This window comes from Pseudophryne corroboree, chromosome 11 (assembly GCF_028390025.1).
Source record: "Pseudophryne corroboree isolate aPseCor3 chromosome 11, aPseCor3.hap2, whole genome shotgun sequence".
Taxonomy (NCBI): domain Eukaryota; kingdom Metazoa; phylum Chordata; class Amphibia; order Anura; family Myobatrachidae; genus Pseudophryne; species Pseudophryne corroboree.
In genome coordinates this window covers 93,380,318-93,399,186 of record NC_086454.1, presented here as the reverse complement: position 1 = coordinate 93,399,186, position 18,869 = coordinate 93,380,318, and the positions used below count along the sequence as shown (strand labels likewise).

At 45.7% G+C, this 18,869-nt stretch overlaps 1 protein-coding gene across 1 annotated transcript in view; it reads right to left on the bottom strand.

Moving 5' to 3' along the window:
- Positions 1 to 425: 425 nt before the first annotated feature.
- The window catches only part of FNBP4 (formin binding protein 4), a 47,386-nt gene continuing 28,942 nt past the window's right edge, over positions 426 to 18,869 (bottom strand). The window contains exons 2-17 of the mRNA XM_063944552.1: positions 10,927 to 11,013; positions 10,705 to 10,841; positions 9,997 to 10,189; positions 9,583 to 9,730; positions 9,386 to 9,506; positions 8,941 to 9,264; positions 8,087 to 8,279; positions 7,864 to 7,979; positions 7,429 to 7,533; positions 7,206 to 7,339; positions 6,077 to 6,264; positions 5,583 to 5,881; positions 4,249 to 4,375; positions 3,902 to 4,158; positions 3,231 to 3,388; positions 426 to 1,983 (exon numbers count right to left, since the gene is read on the bottom strand). Of these exons, the coding sequence (XP_063800622.1) occupies positions 1,893 to 1,983; positions 3,231 to 3,388; positions 3,902 to 4,158; positions 4,249 to 4,375; positions 5,583 to 5,881; positions 6,077 to 6,264; positions 7,206 to 7,339; positions 7,429 to 7,533; positions 7,864 to 7,979; positions 8,087 to 8,279; positions 8,941 to 9,264; positions 9,386 to 9,506; positions 9,583 to 9,730; positions 9,997 to 10,189; positions 10,705 to 10,841; positions 10,927 to 11,013 (2,678 nt within the window). The 3' untranslated portion in view covers positions 426 to 1,892. The remainder of the gene's footprint in view (positions 1,984 to 3,230; positions 3,389 to 3,901; positions 4,159 to 4,248; positions 4,376 to 5,582; positions 5,882 to 6,076; positions 6,265 to 7,205; positions 7,340 to 7,428; positions 7,534 to 7,863; positions 7,980 to 8,086; positions 8,280 to 8,940; positions 9,265 to 9,385; positions 9,507 to 9,582; positions 9,731 to 9,996; positions 10,190 to 10,704; positions 10,842 to 10,926; positions 11,014 to 18,869) is intronic.

Here is an 18,869-nt window from a genome sequence, read left to right as displayed (position 1 = left end):
CTGGGTGGTGGCTATTCAGACGCAAAGCTGGTCAGATGGAAGTGTCGCCTAACTGGTCGCTGCCACTAGAGGCCATACTCCTGTTAATTCCGCACCTTGCAGGAGAATGGCAGAGGACGCCACTACGGCAATATGCTAAAGTCGCAGCAGCGGGTTGCACAGAATCAGGCCCTTCCTATTTACATACTACTATCAGTTCTTGCACAAAGTACACGTATTCTGTAAGGTGTACGGAACAGTTTCATGAATTCGCTGAATACCCATGTTCAGATGATGTCCAACAGAGCTACAATTGACTAGCTTCGTTGGGCACCATCTACTGGCTGCCGGTGGTTCAAACAATTGAAAACCACCCTAAGAGAGAAAAAAAAACTAGAAAAAAAAAAAAAAAAAAAAACACACCAACTTAAAGAACTACATGAATAGTCAGTAAAAATGCATTTTATTGATATTTACAGCATTTACAGAGAACAGTGGAAAATAATGAAGTTTAAAATATTTACTTCCTCATGGCAATGACCAGTTCACGTTTAGGACTGTTTGCTACACAAATTAGATATAGAACTGGCAGGAAATTTAGGAAGGTGCAGGATAGAAAAAGTCGGTGTCATTTTAGTGCTTTCTAACCTACTGCCTCAAAGAGCACTGACGCTTCTCACATCTGGAAAATTGGCAAAACGACCAAGGTGGTTGTCAGAGGGACTTAAGCAGACTAGTCAGCTCCACACCGTGCAGGCAGCCATGTTGTGAGCTGAACCAATATACCGTCCATCATTTCGCTAGAAAATGGCAATATCCCTGAGGATAGGCACTTTTTGGTTCAGCCTACAAAACAGTGGCTGCCACTCAATGTAGGCAACATGAAAGCTTTAAAAAAAAAAAAAAATTTTTTTTGATGTCGCCATCTTGTAAGCACCAAGTGCCTCAGCAATGTCACTGCTTTGACTAAAGTCTCACGATAACTTCCAAATTGTGATGTGTGTCCTTACCAACCCCAAGAGGCCTCTGCTAAATCTCATGGTGAACTGGAAATAATTTATTGCTTCACCCTCAAAATGCTATGGACATATTGCTGTAAAATCACTGTCGCTGTAAGACCACACTAATACAGTCCTAGCAGTAGAAGGCGGCGGCTCAGATTTGACACATTACAGTAGTCCACATTATCTTAACGCACAGGTTCTCAAACTGTGTCCTTAGGACCCCAAACAGTTCACATTTTCCAGGTCTCCTCACAGAATTACAAGCAAAATAAATCAGCTTCACCTGTGAATCTTTTAATAGGTATCAGTGAGCAATGTATACACCTGTGCAACTGCTAGGTAATCTGGAAAACGTGAACTGTGTGGATCCCTGAGGGCAGAGTTTGAGAACCACCATCCTAACACCTCCAGCAACAAAACAATATAAGAAAGAAGAGAAAATAATAATTAGGGGGGGCTTATACATCCTCTGCCTGACCAGTTGCTGGTCTGTCTAATATTATATATAAATAAAATGAATAAAAAAAACAAAAAAAAAAAAAACAAATGGGTGCAGTCACGGTCTACTGTATCATGAAGGAATGTACCTTTGTGTGGGAAAGTACTAATGAAATAAATTATATATTAAGAAACAACCCCCGACCAAAATAGAAGAAAATAATACATTGGGACATGTACAAAAGGAAAAGGCAGCTGTGTATCGGATCTTAAATCATTTGGCTAGAAGACCAGACAAGTGACCGTGAACAACCACATTGTGCAGAACCTCTGGAAATGACAAGCCTCCAGGTTTCTTTAGTCCAAGCACAAGAACCCCGGGGTGAAGGAAAAAAGGAAGGGTGCATTTTTTTTTATTTTTTTTTTACAGTATAAGTTGTGAAATATACAAGTGTACAAAATATTAAGTGGTCACGTGCTTGAAGTCATTTTCCGCCTTTTCAATCTGTTTCTCCAGTCATCTGGTAGCGCTTCAAAGTTGGCATTCTTCTCTGCCATGCCACTAAGAGAAGAATAAGCCATTAGATATCATGTCAGCCAGCAGCACAGGAAGATGTCATATCTTTCAGACCAAAATTTCAACTGGTTACACACTTGGCCAACCGCTCTAACGACTAGCAAGGTGTATGCACATTCGACTTTGTGCATACATTTCCAATCTGCCACCCGATATGCTTTGGCCAGAGGCACTGGTAGAGAGGTCATTGTTGGCGGTTCCTGTGGCCGGCTTACGGGCTGGTCATCGGGTCGTCTGTACACACAAACCAATATACCTGAGAGTTAGAATCTGCATTGGTCATGTGCAGGGCCAACCTGATATGTCTATGAACACTGTTGTTCAGACCCATAGGCTATACTGATGAGTAGATGATCCAGCCGATATATCATTCGTTGGCAAGTGTGGACCCATCATTAGTCTACAAGCTTTGCATTGTTTCTCAAGCATCTAATTAGGGGACACTGGATACCTTGGGGTATAGACTGCACTGACAGAACCTTGGGCACTGTAAATCAGTGATACTGTACTTCATATCTCTTGAAGTCCCCACCCAGGTGCTTTATCAACTACGGTCTTCTTGATAATACACAGTGTTTTTCCTGAGATAGCCACCCAGGAGAAGGATACGGAGAAGCTACTCCAGTCCAGGAATGACACAAAAGGATTGTTTTACAGATGTCTCTTTCTGGTCCAGAAAGAAAACAGTTCCTTACTTATTCTGAAACCCCTATTATTATGCTGAAGGTAAGCCGGCTCTAGATGGAGTCTTTCAGGTCAGTTAAAGAACCGGTTAAGTTCATGGACATCTAGCTTAAGTTACATTCTGAGCCAGTGCCGCCTCAGATTTACAGTCAAGCCACAGCACAGTAAAGGATCACAAAGATGACAGTTATTGATGCCCTTTCAGATCCACAAGGAGGTGGGCGACTCATCACTTATCGGGCAATCTGCTGACTTACTTTTGGGACTTGCTGCGCGTTCATTCTGGGAGACAGCAAAGTCCCTATTGGTTCACAGGCAGGTGTAGATTCACATTTGCCTAAAGGTCTACTCTAGGGGACATAGGGTGTCCACCTTTGAGGTGGTGCCATTTGCAGATTCATTCAAGGTTTCCAGGTCTAAAGAATCTCAAGATGGAACAAGTCTTCATTCTATTGTAGCCACCATTATGGTGTACTTTAAATCCATGTACCCTTATTTAATATCCGATTTCATATATAAAACAGATTACAATAGCAATGTCTGCCTACCTGGATAGCTGCTGTATTCTCCATTCGTCAATGCGTTTCTGGTTAAGGACCTTACGATCCTCATCACTAGAGCTTGAATTTTCCTCCTCGTCCAATTCCTTCTGGATGTTCTGCCATTTTTGGACTAGAGAAGGCATCTTTACCTTATTCTTTTTTACCTGCAAAGAATGCCAGAGCATTGAACAGAAGAGAAACACAATGATCCATCTTTATCATCTTAATACGCTGGACTTGATTCTGAATCTTTGGACCAAACCACTGAGAAAAAGGATAAAGTTTTTCCAAGACTTCTATAGATATTTAGACTGGTCCTGTCAACCTTCGGTACAAGTACTCCAGGTGTTACATAGAATCATAGAATACGACTGCAGATAAGAACCACTTGGCTCATCTACTCTGCCCCTTTTTTATCCTTTAGGTAATCTCAACCCTTCTGGAACCTTAGTTCTTTGTACCTCTAAACACTTGGTACAAACTTTAAAAGAAATAATAGCTCAATAAAACTAAACTAGAAGATCTTGCTGATGGTTGAGCTAGGCTGGATCTCCTCATCTGTGTTATGACCCTGGCAAGAGGTATAACCCTGAACTTGCCCCCTAAAAATGCAACCCAGTTTAAAATACTGTCTCATTTTCAAGAACATGCTCCTCTTATCTCCCAAAGGGCAATACCTTTAGTTTTTTGGCCTTCTTAAGCTTCTCTGTGGGTTGTGGTTTGCTTGCAGATGGCTGAGTTTGCGATGATGGAACTTGCTGTTCCAGGACTGTAGGTGTGGGCAGAGAAGTGTGTGGTAACACAAGTGGCATGGCTGGCACCATAGTACTGCTTGGAATGGCATAGTCCAAACTGCTCATCACTACTGGAGAAGGAACTTGGAGGGGAAGCCCTATGTAATTAGTTGGTACACTCATTGCTTGCAATGCAGGAGCTGAGAAGACAAGCAATTGACAAATGTTAGATCTAGAACTTGGAAGCATCAAACCTCTTGAGTTACAGAAGAAACTACACAAGGACACACCTGCTGATATCGACTGCTGAGTGTAGAGAACTGGACAACTTCCTATGGTGATAGACTGCTCTCCAAACACATCTGTAGCCGCCTTCCTCTTTGTGACCTTCCCTGGTGCAGGAGGTTCCACTTTTGCCTGAAACAAGAGACACAGGAGCTATTGCTAGGCTTTAAGCACAGAACAGAAGTTATCAGCAATAACATTAATGCAAAGTATTTCACTGTAAAACTGCATCTAAAAACAAAGTCCTTGCCATGTGCAGATTTATTACAGTAGCTTCTAAATCACTTAGTAGCCAAATTGGGGGGGGGGTCCTGCTCACTCTCAAGGAAATAGACCATTCTTCATTTTCGGAGCTCAGGGCCACCATATTTTAACTGCGTGGGCAAGCCTTACCATGAGGGGCCTTCAATAGCGAGTGTGGACAAGCATGGCATACAATATACAAAGAATAGAGCCTATAGCCTTCCGTAGTTTGCTTATAGGCGAAGGACAAACTGACCTGATTCCTTTAAAAGAAAAAAAAAGGCCCAAGAAAATATCCCGGTTTCCTACTTCATCCTACGCTCCCAAAGTGGAGCAAATGAGGCTGTTTGAGATGTGTCCCAATAAGACACAGGGCGGCAGAGAGTAGGATTGCATGACCTCCTACCTTGCTGCAAGTCTGGTTGTCAGAGTATGACTGACGGGTATTAAAGGCAAATGGGCACAAACAGCAGCCCCTATCATCCTCGCTGATGGTATTTAAAACTGGGGCTCCATTGTTTGTTAGAGGTTGGTGGGTGTTTGAGTAGGAGCCCAAACTTTAAAGCTGAGCACCTTGATCGGCAATAGAGGTGGAAAGGTTTCTACACATTGACACTAGTATCTCAAACATCTGGGTATACAGTTCTGTTCATTAAAACGTAAAAATGTGACCCTATGAAAAGAGCTGTAACCAATAGCAGTGCAGTAGTTTCAAATGCTGGTAACCATGCATTCCAACTGCTTGGCACAAATCAGAAACCCCAGATCCGTAAGCCATTCTAACAAATACTGAAGGACAGAAATTGCACAAGGACTAACGGCAATACATATTCGGCCACCCTGTGCTCCCATGCACTTGGCAGCTTATCTGCTTTTTATAGTACAGTTTAGAAAGTGCCCGATTAGAGATACCGTTTCTGCAGGTATCGTAGTTCATCACATCTACACCCCGAGCAGCTTGTAGCCATAGATTAAACGATCCATGTACTCTAGCTTAGTTCAGTACTACCAAACCATTTACAGAAGGTCTCTTCCACAACTTGCAGTCAGTACATGCTGATGACAGAGGCTTCATAAACAGGTCATGATCCCTCACCTTGGAGGCTGGAGGTTCAGAGCTCAGGGACTTCATAACCATATCTTCTGTTCCTGGAACAGGTGGCTCCTCAGTATCGTCATCTTCTTCCATTTCGACCTCTTCTATTTCTCCATCCTCAATGGGAGGAGGAGGAGGAGGGGGAGGTGGGGAGGGAGGAGGTGGAGGAGGAGGGGGAGAATCTGGAGGGGGAGGGGGTGGTGGAAGAGGCACTTCTAAAGGCAGAGGTGGCTGCACAAAGTCCCAGTAATGAGACACTGGAACAGTAGCTGCAACTGAAGGTTTATTAGCGATGGAATCTGGAAAAGATGAGAACTTTACGTCACTATGTACTTCTTGTTATTGTAGCGTAGATCACCCTTCCAAACCCATTAACTGCATGATACTCTACTTTAAAAGGAAGCAATGAGAATGGAGTAACTACCCATTTAGTAGCTTAAAGGGCCATAAAGCTATTCTTTAAAAAGGAATTATTTCAAGAATGTCACAATTACCTGGAAAAGTTGTTGGCGGTTCGGGAGGAGGAGCTGGGGCACTATCGAATCTCTCCTTTTCAGCCACTCTAAAGGCTGTGTCAGGTTTATTTTGGGGTGCCACTGCCCCTTCATCCTCCTCCACATCAGGAAACTCCCACTGCGACTCGCCTGAGATTTCGTTAACATAGAAATAACGTCTATGATCCCTGAATCACATAAAAAAAAGAGAGAGAGATTTTAAGTATCTGTTCCCCGGGCATCCATAACCTCATTGGGTCTGCTCTACTGTGGCTGCATCCAGCGAACAGGAGAGAACCAGACAAGAGAACTGCAATTCACAAAAGGAAACTCCATCCTAAAAACAAGGATGGTCTCTGTTTGCAGAGAGACTTTAACCCAGATTTGTGTAAACAGGGCAAGCCCTAAAAGCTAAACAGATATAAAATTTATAAAATTGCATTTGGAAGGTCGTGTGGATTAAACACTTTAAACAGTTGGGAACAGATGAGAGCACCATTCTGGTAATGTAAAGCTCAAATATGACATCCTCTAATAGATCCACTCATTGGGATAAACTAGGTAATTGTGTTTATTTTCTGAGAGCTGAAAGATAAGAGAGCAAAGATCTTCAATAAGCAGAATACAGAGAAAAAAACAAAAGAATAGAAATAAAAAATAAAATAAAAACACAAATATAAAAAAATGAAATAATTCGGTCTGACCTGCGTCAGGAGACAGTATCTTGGTTCTTCGTTGACACTTGGCACCATGAAAGCTTTGCGGAAACTTCACCGATGTTACACGGGAAATGAATGGATCCAGATATCCTGAAATGGTCACAGAGCTCTCGCATGCGCTTTCCCCCCTCTCCCTCCCAGATCAGGGCACTCAGCACTTTGAGCGAGTTCTAACCAATTTTTCTGTCCAATCAGGTAATTGTTTACATGGACACTACGTATACACATATACAAAAACTTAGTTTCTCCAATGTGCAGGCCCAAGTGCCCAGCGTGCTCCAGGAGCTGCCCACCCAGAACCTAAATTGCCGCTGCATTCAGTCTCCAGACAGATGAGGTCACGAGGTCAGGTGGTGATGTCACAAGTCATGTTTGAGATGTGAAAGGTGAAAATTGGGGAAGTTTCGTACCTGTCCCAGTGGCAGGACCAGCCTTTAGGAGTGGCGTTAATTTCATATTGTTTTATTTGTTCTGATGCGTCTTGCAGTTTGCGTTTCAGATAGCTCCCGCTGAGTGCCCCTTCCCGCCAATCTGAGATACGTGTCTGAAGGCGAAAAGACAGGAAGGACAGTATTAACACTGAGCATTGACCATCAATACTATGACAAAGTGGGGCACTGCGCAAACACTCACCTCAGTTTGAAACAGCAGTACGTGGAAGTTAGACACGGACTGTCTGTTAATACCCAAAAATTCCAGTTTACTTATCAGACTGTTAGCCAGTTCTCCAATCTGAAACTGTTAAGTACACGCATCAGAAACAGCCCAGTCCATCCAGCTATCTCTGGGCAAGGTAACTGGTATGCAGAAACAATGTAATGCAAAAGAACACTATACACCTCATCAACTTGAAGCTCAATAACAATGCAGCCTGGGTTGTGCCAAATATCTAACAATAGAGCATGCGACGCTTAATTGCTATATGGAACAACCAAACCGATCATCCAAATACATAAAGCGCTACATCAAAGATTAGGGTCCTACAGACTGTTACTTATCATCGTTTTATATGAAAAACGATGAAGTTAGATGCAATAAGGTTATGACTTCACATCATAACAAGGTTACCTTCAGATCATCGTTTTCCTCGTCCACCACTGGTTTTGGAAGTAATTTCACGGGCAGGTCTTCGTGCTCTGGCTCCTTTGCAGGAACTGGACACTCAGCAGCTTCTGCTCCCATTTCTCCAAAAACAAACAAACAAAAACAAAATAACCACAATGCATCATGACACAAATCCCAGCAGTGTAGTAAGCAGGAAAAGATATGTACAAGTCACGCAGCTGCTCACCTGTTTCGGGCGTCTCTCTCCCAGTTTTGGTGGAGCTGCGGCTAGTGGACTCGGGGCTGGCAGTTGGAACGAACACCTTCCACTTGCTGACGATAGGTTTGGCTTTCTGAGCCTCATCGGCCTGGCTGAAGTCAGAGCGTGGACTTGACCCAGACACGCTCACATCTCCCTCCTCCAACGCTCGCAGTTCAGCCTGGTGTAACAAAAGGAAATGAGCTACCTTGAGAATCCCACAGTGACATTTCATGCCAAGCAGAGAGGCATTCAACATAATGCAACAGGGGATGTAAGAAGCCCATTATTATTGTTTTATTTAAGCAGACCCACAATTTTAACCATCACTTAAAAAAAATTTTTTTTAAAGTGACTCCAATTATCCACCCGTCTATACCCCATTATCTACACTCCAATGTCCCCTAGTGAAATGAAGGATAAAAGAAAATCTGCAATACACCATCATTAATACAATGATACCACAAAGAAGCAGGGTCTTTATGAGGCTATGGTATGTCGTCATTTATTAGCCAGACACCAAGACAACATGTTCAGAATGTGGATGATATTTAAGTTAACACTAAACAATGTTGACAGTCAGAATGTCCACAGCACTTTTTTAGCCTGAAACTAAATAATCTAATCCCAAGTGTATCCTAACTGCATGTTTTTTCATTGTTACTGTTGATATTTAAAACATGTCAACATTCAAACACCATTGATATTCTCCAATATAGAGTTACAGCGCCAAGGTAAATACTAGTATCCAACAGCATTGCTCAAATCAACTGAATCATATGCTCACATAGATCCCTAGGTGTTTCAGTACAGGATATGGAAACTTGTAATATGGAACATACTTTCTTCCTCTCCAGCACCCTCTCCAGCTCCAGGGTATCTGGCTCCTCCATCTCCTCTTCGCTCTCTCCAGACTGGACGGTGCTGCATAAGTCATCCGGTGCCTGCTCATCCGTAGCCATCTCACTATCTGTACAAACAGCAGCCATGTCCTCCTCGTCCTCAGAGGCAGCTTCCACCACATCCTCTTTGCAGATGACTCTCCTCCGCCAGCGTTCCTCCTGCTCTTTCACCGACTCCGGTAACAGCGGAGCCAGAAGCGATGCAGCGACGCCCACTTTTTCCTCTTCCTTGTGGGAAAGGGCCTGAATTGCTTCATTCACTTCCTAAGGAAAAGATACAAACCAATAGCTCCTATTCACTACAATTTAAAGGGCAACTGCAAGTCCCAAAGTTAAAAAGCCGACAGGCAGCCAAGGTTATATAACTGAATAGAGGGAGACATACCTTCTTTATTTCTCTCTTTGCAAGCAGCGGCAAGCTGCAGAGACTGGAGTCTGGGGCCTCCTCCTTCACCTCTGGAAGAGGATCTGCCGTCACCGCACACACCAGCTCCGAAGCCTCAGTGCTAGAAATCAATAACAGCCTGTAAATACCAGTGTCACAACATGGCAGGACACACACTCTCTATCCCACTGCCTCACCTGTTTGTATATCTTTGAGCACCCTGAACCTGGGAAGCCAGACACTGAGGAAGCTCCCAGGTCACTTCATTGGTCTCCGTGTTCCAGTAGTAATAACAGCCGGTGTTTTCATCCCACACTTCCTGCCAGTCTCCCATCTCAACACCGACTAAAGAAACATTTTGGAAATAGTGACATTACATCCATTGATCAAAGCAACAGGTGAACAGTCCCTAAAACAGGGGGAGGGAACATGTGGCACGCTAGCTGCCATGGTACTATACATACCCAGAGACCGTTTTGCTGTTAAGACATGCTAAAACTGTGGGAGGGCATGCTAGGATGTGTAGTTCCACAGGAGTTAGGAGTGGCAAACGTTGCCTAGCCCTGTTATAAAACACTAATTAAGTGGTGGGACTGTGTGGAAGCCCTTACCTCCAGCCAGAGAACACTGCGTATCGTAATGCCACATATCCTCCGCAGCATTCGGACCTGTGCCATTATGTGTAAGAGAAGTCACTCCGTGGGGATCCTTAGGATCTGGTCTTGGTGGGGTTGGCGGGGGAGCGGTGGAGGCAGCTGTGGCTTCGTCTTCCGCTGGGAGAGGTGCAGTAATGGCATCAATCTCCTGATAACATACAAAAACAACATCTATAAAAAAGGTACCAGCACTCAATACCAGGTCGTCCTTCAAACTACTGGCTTGTACATAGCATGAATGAGTAATCACACTGCACCCCAACACCCTTTACATGGTGAGACTTAATACCTTTCATTAAATCCAACATATTCCAGCAATACTGGCACCATCAACTTTCTTATTTACATGACATTAACACTTGGCGGAGGATCACGTAGGTGACTCAACAAACATAAGTCATGGATATTCAGCCAAACAAGTAGCATTTACTGACACGTAGGAGGCAAAAGTGTTTCCTATCCCAATGATGTGCCTCATGCCTCAGTAACATCACTAGTATCAAAGAATCTTGTGAGCATGCACCTCTTAATGCTCAGTCCTGTTTTATTACTTTGTTCCCAACTGTAAAGGGCAATAGAATACGCTGGCACCACATAATTGAGAGTTAATAATGTCACCCAAAGCTGAAAACTCATTCTTAATTAAGCAAACATTACACTTACAGCAAGGAAATTGGCCAGTGTACTGTCAATGTCTGCAGAAGTGTTTCCTTTCCTGACAGGTGTGGGAGTGGGTTTCTCGGAGGAGTCCCCATCCTCATCATCGCTGTCTGTATAGGCGCCGAGCAAACAGAGACCACCTGTGAAAGGAGCAACCACATCAGTTTCCATGCACCATTTGTTGCGAGCCAACAGGACAGTAATGGCATGATAATAACTACGTACCTGTAGGCTTCACCACTGCAGCCTGTATTTCTGTGATCATCCCTGCTGTGGGTGGTGGTGGTACTTTCTGGGAATCTACATCATCCGCTGGGGAGGGAATAGATACATATATGAAAGTTACAGAAGGGTACTCGCCACATAAAGCCTGTACCTTTCATTTTGTTGCCACCGGGTTCACAGGGATTCGGTTATGCATTCCGGCAGTCGGGATGCCGAGAGTCATGTGACTAATGCTGGAATCCTGACACCACTCAGAATCCAGACGCCGGAATACTGACTGCCAACATCCCGAAGGCAAGTATGACGGTGACTTAGCCTTAGCAGTCACCCCTGGCGGGTTAGAGTAGGGGGGACAGGAGAAAGGTAATATAATGCCCCGTCCCCTGTCGGCATGTGCACTGTCGACATGCCAGTCATGTGACCGCCGGTATATGGTACCTCACGCGGTTTACATGTTGAGGGATATATGTACAGTTTGTAGGACGGATTCCTAAAAATAGATATCAAACTACCTTGCTAAGGATCCAACTGACCACATACTGTTCTTAAAGATATACACACACACACACACACACACACACACACACACACACACACACAGTAGATGGAAAAAAAAAAAATCACAATAATCAAGGACAGAAATAAATAGCAAACATTTGGGAACACAGCAGCTGGGCCTGACATATCGGATCAGGCTCTCTTATCTGTTGGAGGTCTCCTGTACATGTCAAAAGTAAAAATCTGCAATGCAAGTATTAACATTTTTGAAGGACAACTACAAGTCCGAGGATAGATTTTACATCAATAGACCTCTTTTTGCACTTAGAGATAGCTGAAATGTCAAGTACAGCACTAAAACTGGTAAATTAATTTATTTACCACTTGACATTTCTCGCAGCCTCCTGAGGAGGAAATGTGGGAAAAATCTGTGGTTTGGGCGCCTTAAGAATTTTAGACAGGCTTGGCCGCTATACACAGCTAAACTACCATCTATTTGGGCACGACAAGGGTGATGATTACTATGTGCGCGTAACAACTGCTCCGTCGTCTGCCCATTAATTATAGCGGCACCTTAAAGAATTACATTCCCCCCACCAGTTACCAAATTAGCACCAATGCCTCTAAAAATAAGAATTTACTTACCGATAATTCTATTTCTCGTAGTCCGTAGTGGATGCTGGGCACTCCGTAAGGACCATGGGGAATAGCGGCTCCGCAGGAGACAGGGCACATCTAAAGAAAGCTTTAGGATCACCTGGTGTGCACTGGCTCCTCCCCCTATGACCCTCCTCCAAGCCTCAGTTAGGATACTGTGCCCGGACGAGCGTACACAATAAGGAAGGATTTTGAATCCCGGGTAAGACTCATACCAGCCACACCAATCACACCGTATAACTTGTGATCTAAACCCAGTTAACAGCATGATAATAGAGAAGCCTCTCGAAAAGATGGCTCACTACAACAATAACCCGAATTTTTTTGGTAACAATAATTATGTACCAGTATTGCAGACAATCCGCACTTGGGATGGGCGCCCAGCATCCACTACGGACTACGAGAAATAGAATTATCGGTAAGTAAATTCTTATTTTCTCTGACGTCCTAGTGGATGCTGGGAACTCCGTAAGGACCATGGGGATTATACCAAAGCTCCCAAACGGGCGGGAGAGTGCGGATGACTCTGCAGCCCCCAATGAGAGAACTCCCGGTCCTCCTCAGCCAGGGTATCAAATTTGTAGAATTTTACAAACGTATTTGCTCCTGACCAAGTAACTGCTCGGCAAAGTTGTAAAGCTGAGACCCCTCAGGCAGCTGCCCAAGATGAGCCCACTTTCCGTGTGGAATGGGCATTTACAGATTTTTGGCTGTGGCAGGCCTGCCACAGAATGTGCAAGCTGAATTGTACTACAAATCCAACGAGCAATAGTCTGCTTAGAAGCAGGAGCACCCAGCTAGTTGGGTGCATAGAGGATAAACAGCGAGTCAGATTTCCTGACTCCAGCCGTCCTGGAAACATATATTTTCCGGGTCCTGACAACGTCTAGCAACTTGGAGTCCTCCAAGTCCCTAGTAGCCGCAGGCACCACAATAGGTTTGGTTCAGGTGAGACGCTGAAACCACCTTAGGGAGAAACTGAGGACGAGTCCTCAATTCCGCCCTGTCCGAATGGAAAATCAGATAAGGGCTTTTACAGGATAAAGCCACCAATTCTGACACGCGCCTGGCCCAGGCCAGAGCCAACAGCATGACCACTTTTTCTGTGAGATATTTTAACTCCACAGATTTAAGTGTGTCAAACCAATGTGACTTTTGGAACCCAAAAACCACCTGGAGATCCCAAAAGTGCCACTAAAGGCACAAAAGGAGGCTGTATATGCAGTACCCCTTTAACAAATGTCTGAACTTCAGGGACTGAAGCTAGTTCTTTTTTGGAAGAAAATTGACAGAGCCGAAATTTGAACCTTAAATGGACCCCAATTTCAGGCCCATAGATACTCCTGTTTGCAGGAAATGTAGGAATCGATCCAGTTGAATTTCCTCCGTCGAGCCTTACTGGCCTCGCACCACGCAACATATTTTCGCCAAATGCGGTGATAATGTTTTGCGGTTACATCCTTCCTGGCTTTGATCAGGATAGGGATGACTTCATCCGGAATGCCTTTTTCCTTCAGGATCCGGCGTTCAACCGCCATGCCGTCAACGCAGCCGCGGTAAGTCTTGGAACAGACAAGGTCCTTGCTGGAGCAGGTCCCTTCTTAGAGGTAGAGGCTACGGATCCTCCGTGAGCCTCTCTTGAAGTTCCGGTTACCAATTCCTTCTTGGCCAATCCGGAGCCACTAATATAGTGCTTACTCCTCTCCATCTTATCAATCTCAGTACCTTGGGTATGAGAGGCAGAGGAGGGAACCCATACACTGATTGGTACACCCACGGTGTTACCAGAGCATCTACAGCTATTGCCTGAGGGTCCCTTGACGTGGCGCAATACCCGTCGAGTTTTTCCCAATGGTTTATAATCATGTGGAAGACTTCTGGGTGAAGTCCTTACTCTCCCGGGTGGAGGTCGTGCTGAGGAAAACTGCTTCCCAGTTGTCCACTCCCGGAATGAAAACTGCTGACAGTGCTATCACATGGTTTTTCGCCCCGCGAAGAATCCTTGCAGCTTCTGCCATTGCCCTCCTGCTTCTTGCGGCACCCTGTCTGTTTACGTGGGTGACTGCCGTAATGTTGTCCGACTGGATCAACACCGGCTGACCTTGAAGCAGAGGTCTTGCTAAGCTTAGAGCATTGTAAATGGCCCTTAGCTTCAGGACATTTATGTGAAGTGATGTCTCCAGGCTTGACCATAAGCCCTGGATATTCCTTCCCTGTGTGACTGCTCCCCAGCCTCGCAGGCTGGCATCCGTGGCCACCAGGACCCAGTCCCGCATGCCGAATCTGCGGCCCTCTAGAAGATGAGCACTCTGCAACCACCACAGGAGGGATACCCTTGTCCCTGGTGACAGGGTTATCCGCTGAAGCATCTGAAGATGCGACCCGGACCATTTGTCCAGTAGGTTCCACTGGAAAGTCTTGCGTGGAATCTGCCGAATGGGATTGCTTCGTAGGAAGCCACCATTTTTACCCAGAACCCTTGTGCATTGATGCACTGAGACTTGGTTCGGTTTTAGGAGGTTCCTGACTAGCTCGGATAACTCCCTGGCTTTCTCCTCCGGGAGAAATACCTTCTTTCTGGACTGTGTCCAGGATCATCCCTAGGAACAGAAGACAAGTCGTCGGAACCAGCTGCGATTTTGGAATATTGAGAATCCAATCGTGCTGCCGCAACACTACCTGAGGTAGTGCTACACCGATCTCCAACTGTTCCCTGGATCTCACCCTTATCAGGGAATCGTCCAAGTAAAGGATAACTAAAATTCCCTTCCTTCGAAGGAATATCATCATTACGGTCATTACTTCAGTAAAGACCCGGGGTGCCGTGGACCATCCCTACGGCAGCGTCTGAACTGATAGTGACAGTTCTGTACCATAACCTGAGATACCCTTGGTGAGAAGGGTACATTTTGACATGAAGGTAAGCATCCTTGATGTCCCGAGACATCATGTAGTCCCCTTCTTCCAGGTTTGCAATCACTGCTCTGAGTGACTCAATTTTGAATTTGAACCTCTGTATGTAAGTGTTCAAAGATTTTAGATTTTAAAATCGGTCTCACCGAGCCGTCTGGCTTCGGTACCACAATAGTGTGGAATAATACCCCGTTCCCTGTTGCAGGAGGGGTACCTTAATTATCACCTGCTGGGAATACAGCTTGTGAATGGCTTCCAAAACTGCCTCCCTGTCAGCGGGAGACGTCGGTAAAACAGACTTTTGGAAACGGCGAGGGGAATACGTCTCGAATTCCAATTTGTACCCCTGAAATATTACCTGAAGGATCCAGGGGTCTACTTGCGAGTGAGCCCACTGCGCACTGAAATTCATTGAGAACGGGCCCCCACCGTGCCTGAACTTGTAAAGCCCTAGCGTCATACTGAGAGCTTGGCAGAGGCGGAAAAGGGTTTCTGTTCCTGGGAACTGGCTGATCTCTGCAGCCATTTTCCTCTCCCTCTGTCACGAGCAGAAAAGAGGAACCCTTTTGTCCGCTTGCCAACCAGGACTGCGCCTGATAATACGGCGTCTTATTTTGAGAGGCTACCTTTTTTAAGGCAATACTTCCAAATGCCGTTTGGAATCCGCATCACCTGACCACTTTACTGGTATAATTGGACAACGCACTTATACTTGATGCCAGTCGGCAAATATTCCGCTGTGCATCATGCATATATAGAAATGCATCTTTTAATTGCTCTATAGGCAATAATATACTGTCCTTATCTAGGATATCAAATTTCCAGTCAGGGAATCCGACCACGCCAACCCAGCACTGCACATCCAGGCTGAGGCGATTGCTGGTCGCAGTATAACACCAGTATGTGTGTAAATACATTTTAGGATACCCTCCTGCTTTCTATCAGCAGGATCCCTAAGGGCGGCCATCTCCAGAGAGGGTAGAGCCCTTGTTCTTACAAGCGTGTGAGCGCCTTATCCCCCTTAGGGGGTGTTTCCCAACGCACCCTAACCTCTGGCGGGAAAAGGTATACTGCCAATAACTTTTTAGAAATTATCAATTGTTATCGGGGGGAAACCCACGCATCATCACACACCTCATTTTATTTCTCAGATTCAGGAAAACTACAGGAAGTTTTTCCTCACCAAACATAATACCCCTTTTTTTGGTGGTATTTATATTATCAGAAGAGTGTAAACTTTTTCCATTGCCTCAATCATGCAATGTGTGGCCCTATTGGAAATCACGGTTGTCTCTTCACCGTCGACACAGGAGTCAGTATCCGTGTCGGCGTCTGTATCTGAGGTAACGGGCGCTTTAGAGCCCCTGTATGAGACGTCTGGACATGCACAAGCTGAGTAGCCGGCTGTCTCATGTCAACCACTGTCTTTTATACAAAGCTGACACGGTCACGCAATTTCAACAGTACATCCACTCAGGTGTCGACCCCCCAGGGGGTGACAACACTATTACAGACACTCTACTCCGTCTCCTCATCATTTTTCTCCTCATACATGTCGACACAAACGTACCGACACACAGCACACACACAGGGAATGCTCTGATAGAGGACAGGACCCCACTAGCCCTTTGGGGAGACAGAGGGAGAGTTTGCCAGCACACACCAGAGCGCTATATATATACAGGGATAACCTTATATAAGTGTTTTTCCCTTTATAGCTGCTGTATTGTTTATACTGCGCCTAATTTGTGCCCCCCTCTCTTTTTTAACCCCTTTCTGTAGTGTAGTGACTGCAGGGGAGAGCCAGGGAGCTTCCCTCCAACTGAGCTGTGAGGGAAAATGGCGCCAGTGTGCTGAGGAGATAAGGACGCCGAGAAAGGGGCGGAGCCTATCATCCGTTTTCTTGTATGTTTTGGCAGGGGTTAAATGCATCCATATAGCCCAGGAGTTATATGTGATGCATTTATTTTAGCCATAAAAGGTTTTCTATCGATTTATTGCGTCTCAGGGCGCTGCCCCCCCAGCGCCCTGCACCCTCAGTGACCGGAGTGTGAAGTGTGCTGAGAGCAATGGCGCACAGCTGCGGTGCTGTGCGCCTACCTTTATCTGAAGACAGGAAAGTCTTCTGCCGCCGATTTTTCCGGACCTCTTCGCTCTTCTGGCTCTGTAAGGGGGCCGGCGGCGCGGCTCCGGTGACCCATCCAGGCTGAACCTGTGATCGTCCCTCTGGAGCTAATGTCCAGTAGCCTAAGAAGCCCAATCCACTCTGCACGCAGGTGAGTTCGCTTCTTCTCCCCTTAGTCCCTCGATGCAGTGAGCCTGTTGCCAGCAGGTCTCACTGAAAATAATAAACCTAAACTAAAACTTTCACAAAGAGCTCAGGAGAGCCCCTAGTGTGCACCCTTCTCGTCGGGCACAGAAAATCTAACGGAGGCTTGGAGGAGGGTCATAGGGGGAGGAGCCAGTGCACACCAGGTGATCCTAAAGCTTTCTTTAGATGTGCCCTGTCTCCTGCGGAGCCGCTATTCCCCATGGTCCTTACGGAGTTCCCAGCATCCACTAGGACGTCAGAGAAAATAGCTTTTGCTTCCTCAATATGTCCCCATATTTTAACTTTTGCTTGCACAGTATACTAATACGGGTGGGTTCACTATGGTATGCCGGCGGACGGGCTCCCGGCGACCAGCATACCGGTGCCGGGAGCCCGACTGCCAGCGTACCAACTGTGTGGCGAGCACAAATGAGCCCCTTGCGGGCTCGCCGCGCGCCACGCTATTTGATTCTCCCTCCAGGGGGGTCGTGGACCCCCATGAGGGAGAACAATTGTCGGTATGCCGGCTGTCGGGATCCCGGCGCAGGTATACTGTGCGCCGGGATCCCGTCAGTCGGCATACTGAAGACCACCCAATACGGGTAGGGGTCATTGGGTCGACACAACTTAGGTCAACATGCATTGGGTCAATAGGGTCACTAGGTCGACATGGCCATTAGGTCGACATGAGTTTTTTTTAAAACTTTTTTTGTGTCGTTTTCTTTGTAAAGTGACCGGGAACCCCAATTAGTGCACCGTGTCCCCAAGCATGGCTCACCATGCTTCGGGCAAGGTGACTTGCTCCGCTACCGCTGCGCTCGGACAGGCTACCGTTCCCAATTGTAGTCTACATGGATCATAAACTATGAAAAAGTTTAAAAAAAACCAAAACAAAACTAATGACCATGTCGACCAATAGTGGTCGACCTAATGGTCGTATCCCACCAATGCCTCAATATGCCATAGTGCACTGCACAGTATACACCAGTGCCCATAAAGACCAGAGTCCCTTTACGGTTCTAGGGACACTACATACTACCCCAGAAACGGTACACACACAAGCAATGCAAAGCCTACACAGTATTGTAATACCCAAACAATGGCCACCAATGTTCCCATGGCAAACTAGCCTATACTCCCATAAACCAGACACTGACTCTCTGAAACGATAATTGGCATGACAAAATCTCGTGGCAATGCTAGTCACTGTGTAACCCACTCATACAAACTTTTCTTAAGAGATGGCTATATTTATTATTCTCCTTTGTCTAAAAGCCAACATGTCACATAGGGCTACACAGATTAGGTTAAAGCAGACTAGTCACTACAATCTAAATACAGTACCCCACACATATACACACTGGGGCCATCTTCACCACACCCCAATTAAGTTGCTAGTATGAACTTATACTGTGGGAGCAAGGCAGACCACACAGGCACGGAGGAGCGTGCATGGGAGAGAAGTGAGCCAATTGTCCCAGTACAAATAATGCTAGTATGGTTTTCTGCTTGTGACAGGACAATCTGTATATCACTCAAGTATGTGGGTGATCCCGCACTGGTC